Source organism: Mus musculus, chromosome 1 (genome assembly GCF_000001635.26).
Source record: "Mus musculus strain C57BL/6J chromosome 1, GRCm38.p6 C57BL/6J".
NCBI lineage: Eukaryota > Metazoa > Chordata > Mammalia > Rodentia > Muridae > Mus > Mus musculus.
This window is the reverse complement of record NC_000067.6, coordinates 11,551,221-11,578,896: the sequence shown is the minus strand read 5'-3', so window position 1 is coordinate 11,578,896 and position 27,676 is coordinate 11,551,221. Positions and strand designations below refer to the sequence as shown.

The window sequence follows — 27,676 nt, the reverse complement described above, 5'->3', positions numbered from 1 at the left end:
AAATAACAGGAAGCAACAATCACTATTCCTTAATATCTCTTAACATGAGTAGACTCATTTCCCCAACCAAAAGACATAGATAACAGACTGGATATATAAACAGGACCCACCTCTTACAGTGTTGTGTAATTGTCTTTTTTCTTTTCAACCCTTGCTCCCACCCTGGAGAATCCATTGACTGACTGACCTGGCTTACTCAGGTAGAGCTCCAGTAAGTTGTGTACAGTGACAGATACTGTGGGAATTGATAGTGCTCACAGAGAAAAATTTAAGCCGGTGGTAAGTAAACACTGTAACAATGGGGCAAGGTAATGGTAGAATGCTTTTTGTATATATGCTGAAAGATATGCAAAAATCTAGAGGAACAAAGATAAGTCAAAAACAGCTTATCCAGTTTCTGACTTTTATAGGAGAAATTTGTTCTTGTTTTCCCAAAGATGATACAATAAGTTTACAAACATGGGAGAAAGGATAAAAGAGGACTATACAATGCAAGGTCATGAAAAACTCCCAGATGATTTTAGCTTTTGGAGCTTAGTTAAAGATACTTTAGATTCTAGACATAAATGTCTAAATTTAGGTAAGATATTGGAAGACACAGATATTTAAAGCAAGAGGAAAGATGAAACAGTTCCATCTGCATCTCCTATTTCTGAGATTTTAGACAAGGCAGGAAAGAGTGATGAGTCTCTCAATAACAGAGATAAAATTGAGCTGGAGGAAGAGGCTGCTAAGTATCATAATGAAAACTGGACTCTGTTTTAGGATTCTCTTTAGGTATTTTTTTTTTTTTTTTTGCAAAGGAACACCCCGTAGACAGAGAAGATGAAACAAAATAATTGGCTCAGCTTGTAGAAAAAAATTGAGAAAATTCTTAGAGAACAAAAGAGCAGCAAAAGCTCAGATTCTGAGGAAGACATCCCAATAGTACAGTCAAAAATGAAGACTTTCCCTCTTCCAGTGACTTTGAAGAGCAACAGAAATGAAGGGAAACGTCTTACTTTAAATCCTAGTGTTATTCTGTTATCACATCTTCAGGCAGAAATAAAACAGGGTATAGAACAAGTAGAAGCTATACAAGGATATGCTTTGCAATGCCCTGTGTTTGAAGCACAGGATCAACAAGGTAACCCTGTTAGATATCACACTATCATTCCTTTTAGACAGCTAAAGGATTTAAAAACTGCCTGTTTTCAATATGGACCTGCTGTTCCATTCACCATAGCTGTTTTATATGGTTTGTCCACCCTGCAGATTGGAAACAGTTAACTCATGTTTGGGGGAGGGGAAGGATTATGTGTTATGTAAAATGGAATTTTGTGAAAGACGTCAGCAGACAGCAGAGTTAAATGCTGGTGCTAACAACCTAGTTACTTATAAGATGTTAACAGGTGGTCAATATCAGGATAGTCAGAATTAGTTACAATTTAATCCTGGTACTTATCCTCAACTTGGTGCTGCTACTTGCAGGGCCTGGAATACCTTGCCTACTAAAGAGGATTTTTTCTCAAGATATCTCAAAATTAAGGCAGGGACCTGATGAGCTTTTTCAGGAGTTTGTTGGTACGTTGATGAAAGTGGCAGGTAGAGTGGTTGGAGATGTCAATGCTAGAATTCTTTTAGCAAAACAATTGGCTTATGAGAATGCAAACACAGCCTGTTAGGCCACCATAAGACCTTAAAGAAAGACTGGAACTATTACAGATTATATTAGATTATGTTCTGACATTGGTCCCTTTTATGTGCAGGATGTGGCCATGGCCACCACACTACAGGGAAAAACTATACAATAAGTTTTGTTTCAACAGTCCAGAAAAAGAGAAAGGATGATTAATGGGCCTCCTGGAAGTTGTTTTGGGTGTATCCAGCGAAGACATCAAATGATGAATTGTCCAAATAAAACTAAGGAAAGTAATAATGAGAAAAAAATCAGGACTCTGTCCTAGATGCAGGAGAAGAATGCATTGGGCTAGTGAGGGCAGGTCTTAGACTGATAACATAGGAAATCTTCTCCCTCAGGGAAACAGGACAGGAGGCCAGCCCCAGGTCCCAAAATAATGTTATGGGGCAATACAGGTCATTCCTCAGCAAAACAGTCCTTTCAGGATCTCTTCTGAGCCACCCCAGGCAGTGCAGGACTGGACCTCAGTTCCTCCATCTACAGAGTATTAACTCCAGAAATGGGGAATCAGGCTCTTCCTACTGGAATATTTGGTCTGTTATTATCAGGGACTGTAGGATTGTTACTGGGAAGAAGCAGTGCCACTACGGCAGGATTGATGATTGCCCCAGGATTCATAGATGCAGATTATACTCGGGAAATTAAAATTATGATTTCCTCACCTACCCATATTTCGGTCATCCAACCTGGACAGAGAATTGCTCAATTAATCCTTGTACCATTGGTTATGACAAAAAAAGAAATTAAAGGTTAAAACTAATGTTCAAAGAGCAAAAGGTTCTTCAGGTGCTTATTGAGTCCAAGCAATAAAAGCCGAGAGACCTGAATTAGTTTTAAGTATAAATGGAAAATAATTAGAGGGCTGCTGGATACAGGAGCAGATATATCTATAATCACTTCTTTTCATTGGTCTGCTTCTTGGCCTAAAACAACTACTATTACTCAATTACAAGGGATAGAGCAAAGTCAGAGTACGAAACAAACCAGTGATATCTTACATTGGGAAAATGAGGAAGGCCACCATGGATATTTTCAACATTACATTATTTCTAACTTGCCTGTTAATTTATGGGCAAGAGATACTATGAAGAACATGGAAGTCCTTTTATACAGTCCCAACAACAAAGCTACACAACAAATGTTTGTTTGTGGTTATTTACCTAACCGAGGATTAAGAAAGCAGAATCAGAGAAAATTAGAGCTCCTTATAGTTACCCCAAGAAAAGGAAAAACAGGTCTAGGGTATTGTTAATAGGGACCATTTGACAAGTCTGCACTTCATGCAGATAAAATTACTAGGAAAAGTGATGTTCCTGTATGGGTGGATAAGTGGTCTCTAACTTCAGAAAAAATCTGGCCACTCAACTGCTAGTGTAGGAACAATTGCAAGCTGGACACATAACCTTCTAATTCTCCCTGGAATTCACCTATATTTGTAATTAAGAAAAAAATCAGGAAAGTGGAGATTATTGCAAGATTTGCAAAAAGTTAATGAAATTATGGAACTTATGGGAGCACTACAACTGGCTTATTTACTCCAGCTGCCACTCCAAAAAATATATGTAAGATTATTATAGATCTAAAAAAAATGTTTTTATACTATTTCTTTGCATCCTGATGATTGTAAAAGGTGTGCTTGCCTGTAATTTTAAAGAACTCATGAAGTGATATCATTGGGAAGTTTTGTCTCTAGATATGACTAATGGCCTTATATTATGCCAAAAATGTGTTGCTGCTTCAATAAAAGAAGTTAGGACTTTGAATTCTTCTGAATATATGAATTATATGAATGATATTTTATTAGCTGACCCCTCTGAAGGAGTTTTACTACAAACCTTTGTTCTTATACAACAAGCTTTAAAATCTTGAGGATTAGTTATTGCTCCAGAATAGAAAAGATTCAAAGACTATATCTTTTTCAACATTTGGGACGTCCGTTATATCCAAAACAAATTGTAGCAGAGAAAATTCAAATAAGGAAAGATAATTTACTTACTTTAAATGATTTTAAAAACTATTAAGAGATGTTAATTGACTAAGACCTCATCTTAAGCATAGCACAGGAGAATTTAACCGCTCTTTGATATTCTTTTTTTATTAGATATTTTCTTCATTTATATTTCAAATGCTATCCCAAAAGTCCCCTATACCATCCCCCCCGACCCTGCTCCCCAACTCACTCACTCCCACTTCTTGGCCCTGGTGATCCCCTGTACTGGGGCATATAATCTTTGCAAGACCAAGGGGCCTCTCTTCCCAATGATGGCCAACTAGGCCATCTTCTGCTACATATGCAGCTAGAGACACGAGCTCTGTGGGTACTGGTTAGTTCATATTGTTGTTCCTCCTATAGCGTTGCAGACCCCTTCAGCTCTTGGGTACTTTCTCTAGCTCCTATATTGGGGGCCATGTGTTCCATCCTATAGATGACTGTGAGCATCCACTTCTGTATTTGTCAGGCAATGGCAAAGCCTCACAGGAGACAGATATATCAGGGTTCCTTCAGCAAAATCTTGCTGGTGTATGCAATAATGTCTGTGTTTGGTGGCTGATTATGGGATGAACCTCAGGGTGGGGCAGTCTCTGGATGGTCCATCCTTTCGTCTTAGTTCCAAACTTTGTCTCTGCAACTCCTTCCATGGATAATTTATTCCATATTCTAGGGAGGTATGAAATATCCACGTGTTGGTCTTCCTTCTTGATTTTCTTGTGTTTTGGAAGTTGTATCATGGGTATTCTAGGTTTCTGGGCTAATATCCACTTATCAGTGAGAGCATATCAAGTGACTTCTTTTGTGATTGGGTCACCTCACTCAGGATGACATCCTCCAGATACATCCATTTGCCCAAGAATTTCATAAATTCATTGTTTTTAATAGCTGAGTAGTACTCCATTGTGTAAATGTACCACATTTTCTGTATCCATTCCTCTGTTGAGGGACATCTGGGTTCTTTCCAGCTTCTGGCTATTATAAATAGAGCTGCTGTGAACATGATGGAGCATGTGTCCTTATTCCCAGTTGGAACATCTTCTGGGTATATGCATAGGAGAGGTATTGCTGGGGGGGGGGGTCCTGTTATAGTGTTGTCTAATTGTCTTTTTTCTCTTCAGTCCTTGCTCCCACACTGGAGAACCCATTGACTGACTGAGCTGGATTGGTCAAAGAAGAAACTCCTACAGGTTGATACCAAGAAATATGAACAGTAGATCAGGACTGCCAGGGAATCCAGTCCCCACAACCTAGCACAGTTAAAGAACCCACATCCCAATGTGCCTCCAAGCTGAGATTACACACACTCCATTCCGTTTCCATGATGGAAATGTTAATAAGGTTATCTCATACCAATCTCATTATGTAATGGAAACAAAGAAAATAAAACCTTCATCGTTTATATATGTTTATTTTATATGGAAAATCATGAAATTTCTGAGACAAATATAAGTTAACTTATAGCTTGCTTATAAACGTATCAAATGGCAGCTAAATTGATGAACAGAATGTTCACAGAGTGACTCAGAAATGTGAACATGCCAGTTCTCCCACACACACCTAAGTAAGGCACATGCTGAGCCAAATCCACCAAAGGAACAGAAAATTGGCAGATAGGCCAGTGGAAGCAAGCAGAGGGTCCACTGTTCAGTACATGGCTCTAAGAAGGTTTTTCTCCACTCAGGAGAAAAAACACATCCCAACTTTTTTATTGAACAATAAAAATTTGGGTAAATCAAATACCTCTATTTGTGATTTAGAAAAGAAGCTTGTAGAAATTTTACAATTATTTTAATGATTACATGTAAGAATGGATTTCCTAACAAAACAACAGTGTTTCAGAAAAATGATAATTTTCCATTTAATAGTAAACACAATTTAAAATAGAATGTCAATGCTCAAAATAAAATGACATACTTTAGACATGTATAACAAGACAGAAGCCCATATCTAGAATGTGTAATAAACTCACAGAGAAAAAGGACTAGAAAATGAGGCCAAAGTTACTAGCTTCCACTGGACCTCGTTAAATATGTTAAAACTCTCAGTTAAGTCCATGATTTTTGCTTTATTTTTAAAATATTTTTCCATTAATATGTGGACAGCAGAAAGTGCAGGAGAGAAAGGTATTATATTGAACTGTTGGTAGGAGTATAAATTGACACAAACACTTTATGGTAAAATTTCTATCATACTAGTGATGATGGATACACACAAAAGGCACAGGCCTTGCTACCTGAAGGGTCCTTTTCCAATTCTGTCTCAGAGGGAGACCAATGTCTACAATGGAAAAGAAATGCAAACACTGTGGGTACAGAACCATAGTTTTTGTAAGATATAATTGAAAAAAAAATGCTTGGAGTAAAGCCCCAGCTAATATATTTCAGATGTTTCTGTGTGTTCAAATTTAACTCATTCACTCTTGGAAATAAAAATAGGAAAGCATGCGCTTCACAGCAAAAGGCACATAACACTGGCTTTGCTTTCCCATTCCTGGTTGTTCTGATGGCCATCATTACATTGAGGCAGTATCTTCTAGTTTTTTTCCAAAGTGAATTGAGGCCTTTTCTTTCACCACTAAATATCTTATGGGACTTTCAGTTGGGGAACCATATTGATTTTCTGGAAATATGAAAGTGTCATCCATTACTTTGATCATCTTTGCTGAGGCTGACCTGAATCAATCAGTAAAAGTCTGCTAACTGGTTTTCTAATTGTATCCAATATTTACCTCATCAAATCTTCAGGTTTATATACATTGTATGTAAATGTATGTGTGCATGTACCTTTTCTTTATTTATGCACCAAATTCAAGTTGTTAAGTTAAAGAGAGTGACATAATTTCTTTGTCACAGAATACAAAACATATACAATGAATACTGTCTTGAACAACATAATCACTAAAAAATCTAAAACTGCACAGCTGTGCTGTCTATCCTTAGGACATGTCCCTTGTGAGAAATTATGATTGCTCTAAATACATGCTGTCCTAAATTTCTGGCTATTTACACCACAACCTGAAATTCATTAAATGCTATAAGCACACTTCATTATCTTGACTTCTTCATCTAACTAAATATCCAGGAACCATTTCATAATATATATTCTTTCATTCTTATGGTCGTATAATCCTGTGTTAAATCAATGTTTAAAATATGTTCAGTATTATTTTAATGTATTCTTGACTGTTTTTATTCTTCCTCTACTAAAGTAATATGTTAGTTTATAATCACATGTATGTCTCTTCATATTTTGTCAGTGTGTCCTTCAATTAGACTGGTGATTTGAATGAGACTGATCTCCATAGACTCATATGTTTGAATACTTGGTCCCTAGATTGTGGAATTGTTTGTGAAGGATTAGGAGGCATGTTGCTGGGGGCAGGGTTTGACGCTCAAATACTTGAAACATTCCCACTATGTTCTCCCTCTCTCTCTTCTTTCTCCCTCCCCCTCCCTGTCTCCCTCTCCCCCTCTTTCTCTGCCTCCTGATTTCACTTAATATGTGAGGACTGGTTTGCTCCTCTATCATGGACTCTAACCCTCTGAAAGCATAAGTCTAATTAAATGCTTTCTCTTACAAGTTTCTCGGTGTTCTGTCACAGCAATAGAAAAATAATTCATCATAGGAAAAAGATAAATTGATCGACAAAAACTGCCCACCAAGTGTTTAAGATATTGAAACATTTCCTTCATAGAGTTTGTACAATGTTATACTCTTACCAGCAATGTGCTCATGTGCCTGTTTGCCAGATCCTCATCCAACCAGCATTTAACAAATGTTGTGGTTATGTCTGATAAAAATGCATTAGTATTTACATTGCAGCAAGACTAATCATTGTTTTACATAGCTAACAAGAACAAGTTTTCTGTCAACAAATTCCACATATGGTTAATTTATAATACATACATATATATATATCTTAGTCTGATTAGTTTACTTATTGACATTTATACTTTGCATACATGTGTCTGCGTGAGTGTTACATATACACTGTTCACAGGCAGAGGCCTAAGTAGGCTTTAAGGTCCCTTGGAGCTGGAGTTATAGGCATTTGTGAGATATGTGGTTGGTTACTTGGGAACTGGGTTCTGAACTCTTCTCCTCGTGCAAATGGATAGAGTGCGCTCAACCACTAAGCCGTCTCTTGAGTCCATGGTCTCTGTTTTAAGAGTTTACCATACTCATAGGTATTATGCTTTATTTGTGAATTAAATATAAGTTGTTTTTCCTTGAATATTGTTTCCTCATCTTCAAATACAGGTTTTTAAAAATAAAATGGACAAGAATCATAATAGCAAACATACAACAATACATGCTTAATAATAATAAACCATACATGATTGTTTCCCCTACTATTAGAACAAGTTATCTGTTAAAAATCAAACATGTACCATCATAGCACATAAAACAATTCTATAGATTTTTGTTCTCTACTGCCTCAAATATTACATAAAACTTAAGTGTGTAAACATGAGTTGACAAGAGATTCTGGAATATGGGAGGGGATTAGGACATAGGACCAATAGCAATTTATTTATTAATGACTAAAGCAGGGTCCTCTGCAACTGCCGAGCCATTTCTCCAGCTCTGGATCATAACAATTAAAATACACAATGATGATACAGAAAATCAAGAAAACTCTTTCCAAACAGTAAGAAAAATAAGCCACAGAAATCTAAATTTGCCTTCCTGGGGAAAGTTAACAGGAAGTCATCTGGTGAAAGCTGTCCTTAGTTCTAAGTTGCTGTTCCCCTTCTACAGCAATCATTTTGTAGAGCAGCATCCGGTGGCCCACAGTGCATTCTGTCAGTGACTGTTAGGTTCCTGTCACCTGTTTAGTCAATCTGGAATAATTTTAAAAGGTTCTCTTAGAAATCATTAACTTTTTAGGATGGTAAGATAATATAGTAAAAATATTATTTGGAATTGAATGGTATTTAAATCTGAATTTTCAGATGTATTTTTCATATTCATAAATCTTTTCAACTATGTTTATGATAGATATCACCAGAGCCAACACAGGGTTGCTGTTGGTATGAGAAGTTGTACTTTAAGGATTTAACACAGTAGTTATTCCACTGTATACATTTTAATGATTTATTTTGTACTTTTATTTATGAGTATGTGTGTTGGGAGCGTGCACATGTGAGTATAGGTGCCGGTGGAGGCCCGACTTTTGGGATCCTGTCATGAATGCTGGCAACTAAACTCTGGTCATGTAGAAAAGCAATATATGCATTTGTTTTTTCCCACTAAGTTATCTCTCTAGCCCCATCACCACCAGAATCTATACATATCTAATTTCCCCTACTGAGAAATTGTTTGTGGGACACCATCTGTGCTGGTTAATTAGTTTGTTTGTTTTTGTTAACTTGATATAAGAAAGGCCATCTGGGAAGAAGGTACCTCAATTGACAAAATGTGCCATAAGACTGGCCTGTGGGTAAGTCTGTGGGAAATTTTTTTTTGATTGATGATTAATGTGGGAGGGCCCAGGTCACCATGAACAGCACCATCCCAGTGTAAGCAGCTGTGAGTTGTATGAAAAGTAGGCTGGTTGAGTGGAGCGAGGCAGTAGGCAGTGTTCTCAATGGCTTCTGCATCAGTTCCTCCTCAAGGTTGATGGACTGCTGCTATCTCAAAGTATCAGTTCCTTTTGGTCATGTTTTCCACAGCAATACAATCAGGTAATTAGGACAACATCATAACTCTCCCTCAGTTCCTACACCATAGGAGCCAATGAGAATCATTACTATCATAAAATAACTGAAATAAAATATTTTGATGGTGAAAAGAGTTAGAAAATGTCATAAAATGTAGACTTTAAATATGATAAATAACTGTTAAATAAGCCACGGATAGCTACTTTTCCAGCTATTATTTACCAGCAGCTTAGTTAATATAAGTTTGCACAGTTAAGCAGTAGGAACACAGTTTCTGAGTGCTTCCGTTGCCCCCAGCCAGTGTTGAGCCCACTACAGAGGCTGCCAGCATGAACTCGGGAAGAGAAATTGCTTCAAGGTTTAAGATCTAGTTTCCTTTCTTGATGTGGAACCAAAGGAGATAAAACTGTAAGGTATTCCAAAAGTGTATCCCTTCCACTGGTAAGAGTTCAGATTGCAAAAACATAACATGGCACTTGTTAGGACTGCAGGCTGTAGAAGAAACATGCCCTACTCTCTACCCCACCCCTCCTCTGTGTCCCACCACTGCGCTGTTCCCCACCCCTGTTCTGTGTCCCACCTCTGCTCTGTGCCCACTCCTGCTCTGTGCCTCACCCCTGCTCTGTGCCCCTCTCTGTTCTATGCCCCACCCTTACTCTGTGCCCCACCCATTAGGTATGCAACCTTTAGTAAATTCACTAATCTCACTGCATGTAAGTGTCTCACCTACCAAACTTAGCACATCATTTCACAGTTTATTATAGAATGTTAAATGGGATGATGCAGATAATTGAGAGCATCCTCTGATACATACCAAATGAGGCAGGTGAAATGGCATAACCTGTGTGAAGTGCTGAACCAACATCTAACATAAAGCAGGCACTAACTACATAGCACATTACTATTTATTATGTTCATTAGCATGATCATGCATCTATGTAAATACTCATTGATGAAGGATTCAAGACCAGCATGGACAAGACAACAGATGTTCTGAAGCCTTTCCTGAAAGCTGTTGCAGTTGCTGTAAAGTCCATTTTTCTTGAGAACATCGAAGGCTCATTCTATGCTGTGTTGTTAATAACTCCAGTGAAGTTCTTCTGAGTGAAGGTTGCTCATGTTTCATGGCATATCTGGGTCTGTGCACATTTTTCTAAGAACTACTATGAAAATATTGATCTTACACATGGAACGACCAGTTCTTAAATCTGTAATAACAGCATGTAACCTAAAGTGAACACCTTGGCCACGTTTGCAGCACCATTCAGTCCTGTTGAATACATGCATTATTGTGCTGCCAATCACTACGCCAACTAAGTTTGTGAAGTGATATTTTCACAGTAAGGCAATACCTATACTCATTCAACAACCCCCCTTCTTCCCAGAACCTAGTCTTGAGAACTGCCCTTAAACTTCTGTGTCTATAAATATCGTTGCTAAATACCACACAGGGGAATCCATGTAATATTACCTTTTGTGACTGGTTTACTTCACTTAGCACAAGTGCCTACAAGTTCATTCATGCTGTGCATGTCACAATATATCATCCTTTTGATGGATGAATAATATTCCACACTATGTATCTATTTCCCCACTGATGACCACTTGGTCATCAATGTCCTGGTAAACAATGTCACTGTGAACACAGATATAGGAGCACCTCTCACTGAACTCTAAGATCCTGGTGCCCAGAATCTCTGTTAAAGGCATATTCTACTACATGATGATGAGTTTTGATGCAGTGTCAAGAGATAAAAATGATGAGTACCATGTCCTCACATAGGAGAGGTCAGAGGAAGGGACAAGCAGGTACCCAAGGCCCCTCACTGAGGAGCTAATGCCATTGAGTGGTGCCTTATGACACAGTCACTGAAACAGCATTGCCATGTGATATTGTGAAGTTTAATACTTGGCACATTGACTTTCAATGTCAATTTTGAAAATACATAAACATTAAAAGTACAGCATATGGTGAGCTTGTTTTTAATTAGTTGAATAACTGCCAAATTGTTTTCCATAGTGGCTGTTTTGTTTTATATTCCCACCCAAACTCTGGCATATGGTAATTATACTTTTAATTACTTAAAGAGCTGCATACTGTCTTCCATGGTTCCTGCCTTCATATTCTCACCAACAATGATGTACAGAGCCTCAAATTCTCCATGTCTCCACTGACACCAACACTTGCCACTTTCTGTCTGTTGTAGTAACTATGCTGGTGCTTTGGATGATGGTGGCACATGGCAGCTTTGCTTTGAGTTCTTCTAATGGACAGTGACATTCTGCATCTATTCACATCACTTGCCTGATTTTAACCTAGTTGACTGCTTTGTGTTATTAGACTTAGGGACTCTTTACATATATTGGAGGACACCATTGATCAGGGTGTGATTTTTTTTAAGTTTTCTCCATCCCCATAAACAGCCCCCTCACCCCATAACTACATTCCTTGTTATACAGTGTTTAAGGCTGTTTTTGAGAACACTATTGAATGCATGATACAGCAAAGGGTAAATGAGAGATGATCCTCTTAAGTCTGGGCAGGAGGCATGATGGGTCCCCAAACTGATGCTTTGCTTTCATCTTGTGGGTGGTGGTGACAGTGAGACACACAGTTTCCTTGTGTGGAGGAAAAGCACAGAAACTCGGTGCCACACTGTGGGAGGTCTATCATTTGGTGCCACACTGTGTGGGAGGTCCGTGCTTTCCTCATGTTCTATTCCCTTTGAAAGTTTTTTTCATACATATTTTTAATATTTCATACTTTCAATATTTAGCTGTGCTTATAAATTTGTTTTCAAGGGGAAATTCATGTCATTTTTAAAATAGTTGCCATCTAAATGAGGGACAATGAACCAGCATTTGTAAACAATTCCTTGCAGGAGCAGGACATGGTACATATTTCTGAAATGAAAGACTCAAGAGTCAGTCCCATGCTGATTGATATGGGTGGTTTCTTCTTTTCTGATGAAAAAATACAGATACACATAGTGTCTGATCAGAAGGCACATTTCCATGAAGTCACTGTGTGCTCTTAGGCATATTCAAGAATGACTTAGGAAGGCTAGACGGTCGGCCAGGAACATGAAAATAAACAGACTTTACCACCTAGAGGCATTGTCTTTTTGACCCCACTTACTCCTCTAGACTTTGGTGAGTACAGTGTAGCATCTGAACAGCAAAGCGGAAAATTAAGCATGAAGTACAGATGTGAGGCATAAGACCGAGAATGAATTCTAGCCTTGGGCATAGGTACGTAGTTTGGCAGGCCGCAGAAGTTCTAGGAAAAACTTCCAGGCAGATTCTGCCCGTTTCCTCTGCTGACTCATCTTAAGTAAAACATCCTAGCATCAGAGACTGAGAAAGCAGTTGATCTGGGTGCTTTTTCCAAGTGAAAAGTATAAAATGTGAGGGAGGCAAGAAAAGTAAGAGAAGCTAGAAGGGCCACAGCTTAGTTGCTAGAGGGCTTGAATGCCAGGATCCTAGCACACACAAACCAGCTTTAGTAATGCATATCTGCATTTCTAGGGCTAGGACTGTGGATGTGAGTGGATCAGAAAGCCAAGGTTTTACACAGCTTAATAGAGTGAGTTCAAAGCTATCCTGGCCTATGTGAACCTAGTATCAGTACAGACAGACAGACACACAGACAGACAGACAGTGAGATATGTATTTAGATTCCAGAAGGCATACCTGAACAGGACTGGTTTCTCAAAGTTTTGTAGTATTTCTTTTTTACGGGAAAGGATTTCTAATATATGTACACATACTATGTGTGTGAATGTACTTATGGGTGGAAAAGAAGGCATGGATTTGAAGGAGAGTGGAGAAGATTATATGGGAGGAATTCAAGGAAGCAAAGGAAAGGTAGAAACATTATGATTATATTAGAAATTCTTTCCCCTAAAAAAGAACTACTATAAAATTTTAAAAAATAATAAAATAAAAATAAAAAGTCTTGTATTTACAGGTGTCTGAACTTGGATCTTTTTTAGGTCAAGAAAATTCAAAACTGTGAGTTTTATGGCCACACGGGGGTGCTGCGGGACAGTGATGCTTCCGCGCGACTGGCAGAGGGTCTGGGTCTTCTTGAAAGCCTGGGATCCTCTACCCTCTCCTTGAACATCAAATATGAACGGCATCAAGATGAAAGTCATCAAGATTTTGTTCACTGACAAAAAATCTTTTTAAATATCTTTTCAAAAAGAAAAATTACTGTTTCCCTCAATTGAAATAAACATTGTAAATTTTCATGAAGTTTTCAGAAACAAGTATTAGATTAAGTGACTAAAATGAGCACTGTTGTGTAGATTTGTGGATTGGACTACCGTTCCCTGCCTCCTCGCCCAGTACTGAGAAGAAAGCGTGTGGGAAGGGATGTACATTGGAGGTGGAAGGCATCTGAGCACGTGTCAAGGCAGACCTAAGTCACTCTCGTGATATCCAAATCCATTTCAGTGAAGATACAACCAGTGCAGGGCTGGACCTGAACCAGTTGGTTGCCCACATGTGGATCCAGGTCCTCTATCTGAGCTGCCTTGCCTGGCTTCAGTGAGAGGATGGGGGTTGGGGAGGGGAGTGTTTGTTACATCAGAGGGGAAGGCTATCTCTTCTCAGAGAAGGGAAGGGGAGCTGTGTGAGGGCTACTGGGAGGAGGGGGCTGATATTGATATGTGAAGTAAATTGATAAATTAATTTAAAAGAGATTAATAAGAGAGAGGGGAGTCCTTGAGCTCATCAATAAAGTACAACAATTTCACCGTTACTCAGGAGGAGGGGAGGTGGGACAGTCAGTGAAAGCTCCACAAGTTCTTAGTTACAGGTCAGGTGTCCAGGTTGTATAGGGGAGCTTAGAGGGGAAAAAAGGCAGGGATCTGCAAGAGCAGGCCACAGTATTTAAGTTTTTGCAAATTGTGAACATTTTTCATGACCTAGGAAAGCAAGGAATGAGGGAGGAGAGAGGGAGGGAGAGAGAGAGAAGGAAGGGGAGGGGGAAGGAGAGGGAGAGGGGGGAAAGGGGGAGGGGGACTGGGAGAGGGAGAGGGAAGGAGAGAGGGGGAGAGGGAGGGAAGGGGAGAGGGAGAGAGGAAGAGAGGGAGAGAGGGAGGGAGAATGACAGACAGATGGAGGGAGGGAAGGAGGGAGAGAGAGAGAGTAGAAATGATGTACAAAGGTGGGAGAGTGCAGCTGGCTCTCCCTCCACTTGCTGTTCTCCATACATAGCTATTCAACTAGGTTTAAAACTAGGTTTAAAACACCATGATGGTTACTGACAGAAACCTTGTCAAAGAGTATATCCAGACTTTTGGGCTTTTTTTTTTTAAGCGACTCAGACATACATTTTAAAAATATCAAAGTTGTATTACTATTTGGTATGAACAATACCATTTGTACTTTTGTACTGTTCTTTGCTATTTTTACATGTAGTGATGTATATCGTCTCAATCTGTGCAGCCTTTTATCAATGATGGCTCTCTCCCTGTCATCCACTTCTAACTACATTTCTAATGCCAGATTTCTTCCATCCATAGGTGAAAATTGTAGTATATTAAATGAAGACAAGGATAGGAGAATTCAGCAGCTTTCAACTGTTCTCAGTATAAAAGAGGTTTATAGGATGCAAAGACCTCTTCTTCGGTAATATTTTGTTTTGGAAAATAAGGTATTTTTCATTGATATGTTGTTTTGAAAATGCAACAACTTTACTTAATACCATTTAAAAATAACAAACACATAAAATTTTATCTGTTTGAATTTCTCACATGGCAAATATTGCCAGATGGAATGTGCATGAAGTCAACGTCTTTAGTGACCTCTGCAATACTGATGAGCTATAAGGGTCCTTCGACTAAAAGACATTGAAAACTTAGATCCAGATGACTCACAAGCATGTTGTTTGAAACAGATCTGCTCTGTGAGCACCAACTGTACAAACATGTTTAATAGACAGTTCAAAATGAATTCACACAAAGAGAACTCTTCATAACAGCCCAACTGTTCCCAACTGTTTCCTGGTCACTGCAGTTTGAGTAGAAGCCAAATTTCACAACTCAGGAGTCACTGCCTGACTTCTGTGACTGCAGAGCCCCCAAGAGCGGTGAGTGCTACAGGTGTTACTGCGAGGATATATATCCAATCTATGTATCGCTGTTCACACTGCTCCCATTGGGGATATATATCTAATCTACATATCTCTGTTCACACTACTCCCATCACCCCGGCAGGCAACTGTCACAGTGCTTCAGACTAAACCAAGCAAACAAAAATCATTAATGAGGAAGGGTAGAGGTAAAAAATGTCAAGTTCCTTCCATATCGTTACCATCATGGTTAGCACCATCATCATCATCACTATGGTTACCACCATCAACATTGCCATCATCAGAATAGTCATCATTATCATCATCACCATTATCATCATCATTTTTCATTAAGAATTATCAAAGTGTTAACATATTATAACCAAATAAACTATCTTGGGACATTTTGTATGTTTCAGAAAAAATAATTGAGAGGTGGGTTCAAACTTAAGTCCTGCATTTAATCATTAGATACAGAGCTCAGCTTACCTTATCAAGTTCATCTGAAATCGCGATACCTGGGATTCAAAAGAGATTTACAAGATAGTTTTAGAAGCAATCCTTGATAACCTTGTGCTACAAACAACAACAATTCTAGAAATAAATCTAGTGTGTTACCTATTCAATGTTGTGAATTTTCATTGGTTCTTTAAAAAAAAATAAAGGTATGTCCATTCTACTTATGAAAGCATATTAGGAAATAAACTCAGTGGTGTCTGTCAGGACCTGCTGGCGCTGCACGCTAAAGGAGGGAAAAGCAGGTGTTTCCTGAGGTTCTCAGAGTCAAAGCCAACTTGCAAGACAATCATAGAGATGCCTGTCAACTCTGTCCACCCCCTCAGACACCTTTATTACTTTTGTTTTCCTTCATTCCTTCCCTCCTTCCTCTCTTCCTTCCTTTCTTTCTCCTTCCCTCTTTCCCTCCTTCCCTCCCTCCCTCCTTCCTTCCTTCCTTCCTTCCTTCCTTCCTTCCTTCCTTCCTTCCTTCCTTCCAACTTAAAATATTGTGGGTTTCTTCTACTTTTTGTGTCCTTCCCAGGAATTTTCTTGGGGAGAGTTCTTTCTTAAATACCAGGGCTCCTTGCTGAAACATGTTTACTTCACACTTAGTATAAGTCCTTTCTACTAACCCACACCATCATGTTTCCTTCTCTACAGAAAAAAATCTTGTTAGCATTTCAATCTCCCCCTTCCTGATCCACTGTTTTTTTTTTATTTTTTGTTTTTGTTTGTTTGTTTGTTTGTTTGTTTAATAAGCTATGATACTATGCCATGTTAGAGCTAGGAAGAGTCTCCATGACTGGGGACTCGACTCATGTTTCTGTCAGATGGAAGAAATGAGCTAATGTCAAGTCAGATGAAGAAGGATCAGGAGACAAGGAAAAATATGAAAGTTTAAAGTGCAAGGGAACACAAGAATGTCAGAATAGGATTTGAAGCATAAGTATAGTAGAACCTGTAGGCAAACAGGAAGCAGCTGAACCAGACAGCAGAATGAGAAAGCAACCTAAGGAAAGAAACCTGACCAAGAGTCTCAGGGTGTTCAGTTACTCCTCCTGCAGACATAGCAGAACCTGCAGAAGGTGTTCAGGCTGCTCAGCCAGTCCCCACTCAACCCACAGCAGCCTAGTAAATCAATGATTATACACAAGAGAGAACACCGCCTATTTCTTCATCTCAGTTCTCCTTATAGATGAAACGCAACATGCAACATAGCTAAAAACGCATTTCTCACAGCAATAGTCCACAGCATTCTCTTTTATAATAGTCGTTGGTGAGGACAGGGATAATGGCTCCATTGATAAAATGTTTACTATGAAAGTTATGAAGACCTGAGATCAGAACCCTGGCACTTACATAAAACTCTAGGCACAGCTCTGTACACCTGTATGGGAGAGCTGAGTCAGGAGGATGCCTGAGGCTTGCTGGTCAGTCAATCCAGCAGAGTTGATGAGATCCAAATTCAATGAGAGATCTTATCTCAAAAAAAAAAAAAAAAAGCAGAAAGCCATTAAGAAATGCATCCCATGTTTACTTCCAGCCTCTAAACACATGGGGATACATGTACACACACACGCAGGCACACACACACACACACACACACACACACACACACACACACTGTTGGTGACAGCGAATAATTTATTTGTTGGAGCAGAAGATGTAACTTATCATTAAGGAGCACTAGCTTGTGTTCTAGAGAACTGATTTCAGTCCCTAGCATCCTTGTGGTGGTTCACAACTATCTGTGATTCCATTCTCAGGGAATAGAATGCTCTCTTCTGGCCTCTGTGGGTACTAGATACATGGTGCACATGTATACATTCAAGGAAAACACTCGTGGGCATAAAATAAAATGATTTGTCACTGCACTGAAAGATAGTCTAGCTTCTAGTTTAGGAATGGGGTTGGTGATATAGCATAAACATGATTCAGAGACACTGTACTGTGAAGGGCAAAACTCCACAAGGCACTAGCAGGAGAGCTGTTGTACCCTCATGCAACAAAAGACCAACACAGAGCTGTTGTGCCTTGGTGCTCCGGGGGACCAGCCTGGGAGCTGCTGCATCATGGTGAAGAATGCTTCACCATCAGAAAGAGGTGACAAATCAGACATCTCACAGCTTTCTGGACAATTGTAAATAGTTCTATTGGCTTAGCATACATCATACCTTTGTGAAAGCTTGGTTTTTTAAAATCACATAAAATTACAATGGTTGTTATAAAGAATTAAAGATTTAAACAAATAAACGCTGGCACTCCACATAGACTGTATTATGGTCTACAACACACATAAAACACACCACTGTAGATTATAAAAGTATGTCTTAAATGCTGTGTTTGCTTTTAATACAATTCTACAGAAATATTCATTTATCACATTTATCCAAGGTCACGACAGAACATGTTAAACACAAACATTAAGAGACTAAATCCACACCAACATATAGAGAACGGGGGCATAGATGCTATGAAATGAAATTCTCATTTGAGGTCACAACACTTAGGTTCCTGGAGTTAAAAAGTCCACAGTAAACTGCATGAGATTTCTCATCTCCTGATCTTTTTAACTTGCTGCTCAGATTCCTTGAACCGCTGAAATAATTTTCTGATCTAATTTTTAGAATGCTCACAGTTAATTTTTAAATTTCTTTTAGGCATCAGATTTGTGAACCTGGTATTCATAAAGACTGCACTAGCATGCCACTTACATTTGATAAATGTCAATAACTTAGTCACTTAATGCATAACTTATCTGCAATGCAGCCAGTTACTACCAGCAAGTCAGGAAAAAAAAAGCACAGCCCCAAGCATGTGCCAGAGGATACATGATAATTTTGTGGTGGATGGCAATGAGTGCTGCTTTCCAGAGTTGGGAAATGTTCAGCCATGGAGAAGAAAAGGGAAGACATATTACAGCTGATGAAGTGGTGATAAGTCCCAGCAGAAACTCAGTAGGCCTAAGTAGAAAACTAACTTGAGAGAAAGCCCTTTCCCCTTATCCCTTTAACTATTACGAGTGTCTAACGACCATATTTTGTGGAAATACCAACTATCAGATGGTCTTAATCTTTCCATATTTTGATTACTTTGTCCATAAAATTCTTCTAATAAGTATTATATTAGATATAATTCACTTAACTTTCTGTTTTCAGTGTCAAAAGGCCTAAAGCATTTCTCATTTCATTTTTAATCAAAGCTTATACTGATTAAAAGTAGTTGTAGGAATTTTAATGAGACTCTTCTCTATGAAAGCAACGAGCTTTAGCAGGAGCCTTGTGTATGAAAAATCAAGTGAGACATTTATCTCAGGGCCTAGAATGTCCACAGCCCTTCTCTCTTAGAAAGAAAGGGTTGTAATAGTTCAGCTTTGCATCATCTCTTTAAAGTTTACAGAGACTGATGATCAGTACAAAACAAATGCACAAGGGTAACTTGCTGTAACACTCTACATCGAAGGGTTACATGAATTCTAGAAAATTCACACTGAACTATAAGAGGGAATGTCTCAAAGGAGAATTGAATGTGGTCTGGCCTAGGGGAGTGACAATTCCTAACCAGAAAGACTCTGTGAGGGTCAGCTTCTCTTCTCCTGAAGCTAAGATGGGCTCAGGACACAGTACAACTGGAAGGTGTTTGTCTAGTATGCAGGAGACTCTGAATTTGATTTGACACGCCGACCAAAACCAAGACCACATCAATCAATTAATCAATCAATCAATCAATCAATCAATGCTAGTACAAACCATCTCCACAATTTCTATTGTGGAGCTTCCACAGCTTCCAATTCACTCTAACCTCCTAAGGGGTTTCAGTAGCATCAGGAGTCAGTTCTAAAAGACTCCCCAGGAGTCTAGATATCAAGTGTATTCCCTAAGATGTATAATTTCATCAAGATGGCCATCTACCAGGCCGAGAGTTAGAATTCAGCTACAGCTACAGGAACACAAGTTGCTTTTAACAATATTATTTATTTCATGAAAGTAGGTCCGGAAATTCCCATATGAAATGATTCTAGCTCTAATCTGGCTCCCTACTGGGGAAAATAAACCTTCATGATAAAATATAGAGGCATGGTCTTAAAAACTTTCTCCGTGGAAAGTCTCTTTCCAATTCTGAGTTAAGGTGCAGAAATAGAGTACATACAATGGAAATGCTGATTTGGGAATTGTACAAATAAACTCTGCACATTTAGTCCAGGCGTTTCCATGGAGACATCCCATTGTCAACTTGGAACTAGCTAACTGCACCACAGAACTTGATAACTACAAATCTGCCCTCATTTTTAGAATTAATGAATTTAAAACAATTACTGTAATAGATCATACTTGAAAAAAATAAATAAATAAACCCACATGCATCATGTGGTTGATCAAATGCCCTTGAACATTTGTCAGTTAAACACTATTTAGACAGGCTGTTTTAGGGCAGAGAATTCCTGCTTGCTTGCTTCTTATGTTTCTGATACTTGAGACGGGATCTTATATTATAGCTGAGGACAGCCTTGAACTTAGAGGAATTCTGCCTGAGCATCCTGTGTACTCTACTTGCAGAGGTGTGTCACTGAACCCAACAGAACTGAGGAATTCTGATTTTGATGGGTTAACTTTGTAATGCACTAAATAATAAATAGTCTTATTTTTATAAACTGCATATGGCCTGTTACGTCCCAATGCTCCAATTCTATGTACACATACATTTACAAATATGTCTATTCCCTCTCCCCCCCTCTTTACACACACACACACACACACACACACACACACACACACATATCAGGCACGAGTGCCCCTCAAAGAAACCAAACCAAAGTGACTCTCAACTCCAAACAACACGCCTTCTGTTTTACTAACTACAGCCTTCTCTTTGATCTTCCCTTTAAAAACAAAACAATATAAAACCAGGAAAATCCGGGACCCATGTAGCCCAGGCTAGCATTAAAATCAGTATATTAAAATCAGCCTCTGTCTTCCCAGTGCTGGAGGTAGAGGCAAGCACCACACAACTGGCATTCATCTTCTCTTTCTATGAATATGTTTTCCAAGAAGATTGGCATGACTCAACATTCCTTCCTTCTACCCACCCCACTTCCATCTACTACATCATGGCTTCTCCTTTCTATCTTTTCCTAAAACTATGTTTGGACAAGTAACATCATAATTCCTGATTATGAAACCAAACCAAGAACTTTTCTATTGTAAAATATACTTTTTATATTTCATGTCATCAAATCTGAACCTGTTTCTCATAGGAGGAAGAAAACAGCATGAACTTTATAGTTTTGCATATCAAATGTCCCCTTTAGAGATTATAATGTATTATATGGCTGTGCCACTGATGAAAGGATGGACCATCTAGAGACTGCAGCACCCTGGGATCCATTCCATAATCAGCCACCAAACGCAGACACCATTGCATACGCCAGCAAGATTTTGATGAAAGGACCCTGATATAGTTGTCTCTTGTGAGGCTATGCCGGTGCCTGGCAAACACGGAAGTGATGCTCACAGTCAGCTATTAGATGGAACACAGGGCCTCCAATGGAGGAGCTAGAGAAAGTACCCAAGGAGCTAAATGGGGTCTACAACCCTATAGGTGTAACAACAATATGAACTAACCAGTACCCCAAGAGCTCATGTCTCTAGCTGCATATGTAGCAGAAGATGGTCTAGTTGGCCATCATTGGAAAGAGAGGCCCCTTGGTCTTGCAAACTTTATATGCCCCAGTACAGGGGAACACCAGGGCCAAGAAGTGGGAGTGGATGGGTAGGGGAGCGGGGTGGGGAGGGTTTAGGGGACTTTCGGGATAGCATTTGAAATGTAAATGAAGAAAATACCTAATAAAAATTTGGAGAAAAAAATACCTATGGCCTGTAGGAAAGGGTAGAATAGAGAGTGGGACATCCGGGAGGCAGAAAGAATTCTGGGATAGAACCAGGTACAGAAGATTCACCCAGAAAGATGCATGGTACCTGTCTTAGTCAGGGTTTCTATTCCTGCACAAACATCATGACCAAGAAGCCAGTTGAGGAGGAAAAGGTTTATTCAGCTTACAGTTCCATACTGCTGTTTATCACCAAGGAAGTCAGGACTGGAACTCAAACAGGTCAGGAAGCAGGAACTGATGCAGAATCCATGGAGGGATGTTCCTTACTGGCTTGCCTCCCCTGACTTGCTCAGCCTGCTCTCTTATAGAATCCAAGACTACCAGCCCAGAGATGGTCCCACCCACAAGGGGCCTTTCCCCCTAGATCACTAATTGAGTAAATGCCTTACAGTTGGATCTCATGGAGGCATTTCATCAACTAAAGCTCCTTTCTCTGTGATAACTCCAGCTGTGTCAAGTCGACACAAAACTAGCCAGTACAGTACCTAAGTACAGATATCCAGCCACATGGCAGAATATTGGTTAAAATAAATGAGCTATTTAAAGTTATGAAAAGTCAGAAAAGAGTCTAGCTATATGGTCAATTGTATTTGTAAATATATTTTGAGTCTGAGTCTTATTCTCTGTAAGCATGGGACTTGGGGCAAGAATCAGACCAAACATTTACAGTCCTCCAAAGCCTCATGAGCTGAGTGCTTAACCCAAAACTGTTGGCAAATATTTGGGGAAGTGACAAAAACTTTAGAAGGTGGAGTCACAAAAAGTGACTTTAGAAGGAAGGTCACTAGGGGTGCGCTTTTAAAGGTTGTAGATGGCTCCCAGTCCCTTCCTTCTGATGTGCTTCCATCAACCTTGAGGTGAAGGATGGTCTCTATCATATATTCCAACCTTGATGATGTTCTACAAGAGTGCAGAAAGTCAAGCAACAACAGAAAGTGTGAGCCACAGATGACTCTGCTCCCATAAATTATTTTATCAGGGAAACTCTGCAAGGTGAACTAACACCAAGTAGAAAACAAGAAACTTTCATTTACTCCCAGATAGCTATTCAAAAGCAGAAGAATGATTCTCCTTATAGCATATTTAGATAAAAGCACACAGAAAAAATGATGTAGTTTCCAGCTATCCACTTGTTAGAATACCACCCCAAGGGTCAATGTTAGCACAGCCCAGAGACAACTGCCCATATAACATGTGTGATTCTGTCTTCCTCTTACAGACTTTATCTAGCACTGGATACACACCTGTGGTAAACAAGTTCCTGTGTTTCCTTGATTTTTATGAACACATTCTTGTTTTGTTTTCATTCAATCTCCCTAAAGATTCATTTTCTTTATTCATTTGATCATTTTACTACATGAATCTCAAATGCGTGTGTTCCATAACTTGTGAGTTTCTTTATTTGTACAGTAATGACTCCCATATCTTTATTTGCAACTTCAACACCACCCTAAATTACCACCTGATATATACACTTGGTTGCTGGAAACTCAGGGCAGTGGCCGGTGGCTGACTCTGTCCAGATGTCCCACAGCATCCAGAAGCAGAGTTTGAGTGTAATGCTACATTAACTCCAAACTCCTGAATTCTCATTTATTCTTATTTAGAGTACAGGCCCCAAACAATCTTGCTTATGAACAATAACTAAAGCAGAAGAAACTAATCACATTATTACCCCATCCTCACCTTTCCTTCATTAAAATCAGCACACCTTGGCCACAGAAACATCCCAATTAATGTAAAGCGCATCATCTTTTACATTCGATCCCATCCTATGGGTACTGCTTTATTTTAGGTTGACTTACCCTCTGTCTTTGCCTTGAGATCTGGAGCAAACCAATTCTGTCTGACACATTGCCTCAGTATGATGACTGTACAACACAGCCTGGTTAGAGGTTACTCTCAGGAGGCTTTGAAGCACCCCTAATTTCCTGTTCTCATATTCATCTCCAGCTAGCCTTCCAGCTTCAGTGTCTTGCCTGATCCTTATGCACCAATAATACAAGGCTTTCCCTTCCCCATGTACCTTGCTGGAGCATATGCCCTCACATCTGACAACAATCCATCCTCATGATGTACCCTGGACTGATGTCTTGCTTTATCTTTGTACTTTGTTATGAAGTTACAAGCTACACCCTAATAACTCTTCCATCACATTCTGCAAAGTGTAGAGATGATCATTTCCATAATTTAACTTCAGCACTACATGTAAAAAAGAAGTACAGGTCCATATCTTTGTTATTTCTCAATGGCACTAAATGAATGGGGTAATGAATGAGCCATTGGTTGTCAAGCAATCTACCCCTACCTTTTCTCATGAGTTGTTATGCTGTAGCTCCTCAGGCTGCTATATCAGAGAAGACTTCTTTTCATATGCTCATGATTGACTGACTACAAAGATTCGTGTTACTTTTTATCTTGACTGAGTCTAAATTGTTGCTATCCATCCTGCTGCATTGACATCTATTCTGTTTCCCAATAGCTGGGTGTCTTTCCCTTTAAAAGCTCCAGCAAGTTTTTTCACATGAGCTGTGGTAAACAGGGCAATATGTGGATGGCCTAAAGATGCCCATTCACCACTACCTCTTCAAAGGAAAATGCCAGATGCCAGTGAGGATCAGGCTCAGAAATTACTAGGAGCCTTGCCACCAGGGAAGCAGCAGTTTGCTGGTGCACATGATAGGAAACAAGCTGCCTTATTACTTGACTTTGTTCTCAGGTTTACCTACTTGTTCTTAAGCATAGCCTTCCCATGTATGTCATTGTCAGAGTAAAATCTCCTGGCAAACAAACCCAGGATCAACCACCTTATATCAATGGCTCATGATTAAGGAATCTGAAGCCAAATCAGAAATGAAGGCAGAGACATCCCAGAGAAGATATATGTGGAAGACATGGAGCCAGCGAATCATGACTATGCTAAGTGCTAACCATTGCCAAGTCTTAGGGAGTCGGAGAGCTAAGAAAGCCTTGTCCTTAGAGTCCCTTCAGTCAAAAGAGGATATAAAGGACAAACATAATGGCAGTTTAGTGAAGTAAGGAGAGTCAAAATGCCAAATTCAAATTCAGTCTAGAGCCAGACAACAGCAGAGAAGCCATCTCAGAGGATATGTTTGACCCAAAGCAAAGTTGGGCTTGTTAGAAAGAGAATCTATGCCAGAAGATGATATTTAAGGAGAATAACATAAGCAGACAAATGACAGGGATGCACATTATTGGAAGGCCGTACACCTAAAAACCAAAAGACATGTCATTAAAGACAAAGTAAGGACAGACATTACTATGAGCTTCTAAGGGGAGACATCTGAAACAAGAGCCAGTCCTCTACTTCAGAGGAACTATGCCTGCACTGTGGGCTTACTGGAGAAACAAGCTGAGTGTGAGGAAGGCTAGTTTTCATTTCTAAATTATCTGCATACTTCTCCTGGGTTCATATGATGGCCAACATTCAGACTCCCTTGCAGCTATTATAGAATGCATATAAACATGATGAATGCCACTTCATGGAGAAACTGGGCTCCCCAGGCTCTTATTATCAACTATTCAATGATATTAAGGTATAAGCTACAAGATTCTGTTAATAGGAGAGAAATAAATCAAATTCAAATTTTTAAAAGAAAAATTGACATGATTTGGAAACATATTTGTTTCCAAATATGAGGGGAATGTAAGAAAGTGAGAGAATATAAAAGGGGTTGATGAGCAAAGTAACACCACCTAAGATAGCATGCCAAAATACCACTTCAAAGAGAAGTTGCATTCCCTTTACATATAACGGCTGTAATATGGGATGCCTGATTGGAGATATATGTCAAGAATTTACTTCTATGAAGTCCAAGGAAGAAAGTTTGGATGTGAAACAAACACATTTGAGGAAGGAGTTTGTTAGTGATGAATAAATAATGAGAGAGGCTGAACTGGACAGAGGAAAAGGCAGGTTCAAAGGATGAATTACAGGATACAAAGATTCTCACAGGAGATCTAGAAGAAACACTGTGAGGGCATCCAATGCAAGTCAAGTGTCTGCCAGCTCCCCAAAGGTCAGAGGTCAGAGATGTCAAAGAGGTCAAAGAGAAACCATTCAACAGTTAACTAGTGGAGAAGTTTCACTGGACAATGACCACAAAACATGCCATTCTCTTGGGCAGCTGAAGTTAACATGATGCTATTGAAAGTAACTTCAACAGTCACTGATACCTTGAGGAGTGGAAGGAAGCCCACAGAGTGGAGACAGCAGACACTAGATATCCTTTTTTAATGCATTGTATGGGAAATGCTGAAGGAAGGCTGAGAGGGTCTAGAGTTTATTAAAACTCAAGAGAGAGCTTTCTGTGTGTGTTCTTCAGAGAGAGAGAGAGAGAGAGATTTTATTTACATTTCAAATGTTATCCTCTTTCCTAGTTTCCCCTCCAAAAATCCCCTATCCCGTCCCTGCTCCCCAACACACCCACTCCCATTCGTGGTCCTGGCATTCCCCTATACTGGGGCATAGAACCTTCACAGAACAAAGGGCCTCTCCTCCCATTGATGACCAACTAGGCCATCCTCTGCTACATATATAGCTAGAGCCACAAGTTCCACCATGTGTTTTCTTTGATTGGTGGTATAGTTCCAAGGAGCTCTGGGGGTACTGGTTAGTTCATATTGATGTTACTCCTATGGGGCTTCAGACCCCTTCAGCTCCCTGGGTACTTTCTCTTGCTCCTTCATTGGGGACCTTGTGCTCCCTCCAATTGATGACTGTGAACATCCATTTCTGTATTTGCCAGGCACTGGCATAGCCTCACAGGAGAGAACTATATCTGGCTCCTGTCAACAGGATCCTGTTGGCATATGCTTAGTGTCTGGGTTTGGTGGTTGTTTATGGGATAGATCCCCAAGTGGGGCAGTCTCTGGATGGTCATTCCTTCAGGCTCTGCTCCAAACTTTGTCTCTGTAACTCCTTCCATGGGTATTTTGTTCCTCATTCTAAGAAGGAACGAAGTATCCACACTTTGGTCTTCCTCCTTCTTGAGTTTCATGTGTTTTGCAAATTGTATCTTGGGTATTCTAAGTTACTGGGCTAATATCCACTTATCAGTGAGTGCATATTATGTGTGTTCTTTTGTTATTGGGTTAAAGCACTAAGGATGATATCCTCCAGATCCATCCATTGGCCTAAGAATTTCATAAATTCATTGGTTTTAATAGCTGAGTAGTATTCCATTGTGTAAATGTACTGTGATGGTTTGTATATTCTTGGACCAGGGAATGACACCATCTGGAGGTGTGGCCTGGTTGGAATAGGTATGTCACTGTGGGTGTGGGCTTAAGACTCTCACCCCAGTTGCCTGGAAGTCAGTCTTCCACTAGCAGCCTTTGGATGAAGACATAGAACTCTCAGCTCGTCCTGCACCATGCCTACCTGGATGCTGCCATGCTCCTACCTTGATGATAATGGACTGAACCTCTGAATCTGTAAGCCAGCCCCAATTAAATGTTTTTTTTTTTTAATAAGACTTGCCTTGGTCATGGTGTCTGTTCACAGCAGTAAAACCCTAATTAATACAGAAATTGGTACCAGCATAATGGAGTATTCCTGTGACAACCTGAACATGTTTTGGGGAAGACTGTGGAAGGACTTTGGAACTTTGGGGTAGAAGATCCAGTCAGTGTTAAGATCTCTGTCAGATGTTGTGTAGGAGCTTGGAAGATAATGTTGAGAACAGTGCAGAAGATGGAGGCCTGGCTTGTGAAATTTCAGAGTGAAAATTAAAGACTTTTTTTCAGGGCCATTGCTATTTTGGAGTTTGTTATTCTATGGTTCTGGTTAGCTGGGGCTGAAGAATCAGCTGTGATTAACAAGATACCAGAACTACTAAAGCGAAACCTT

The 27,676-nt window shown here is 39.5% G+C and overlaps 1 protein-coding gene across 11 annotated transcripts in view; it reads right to left on the bottom strand.

The window, feature by feature from the left end:
• A830018L16Rik (RIKEN cDNA A830018L16 gene) overlaps positions 1-27,676 on the bottom strand; it is a 562,288-nt gene that overhangs the window by 397,006 nt on the left and 137,606 nt on the right. For all 11 annotated transcript variants that reach the window (XM_030254977.1, XM_006495544.2, XM_006495540.3 and 8 more), the window contains one exon: positions 15,906-15,934. Coding sequence is in view for 9 of the 11 variants with exons in the window: in XM_006495540.3 (XP_006495603.1) it covers positions 15,906-15,934 (29 nt within the window). In the remaining 2 variants the exon portion in view is untranslated. The remainder of the gene's footprint in view (positions 1-15,905; positions 15,935-27,676) is intronic.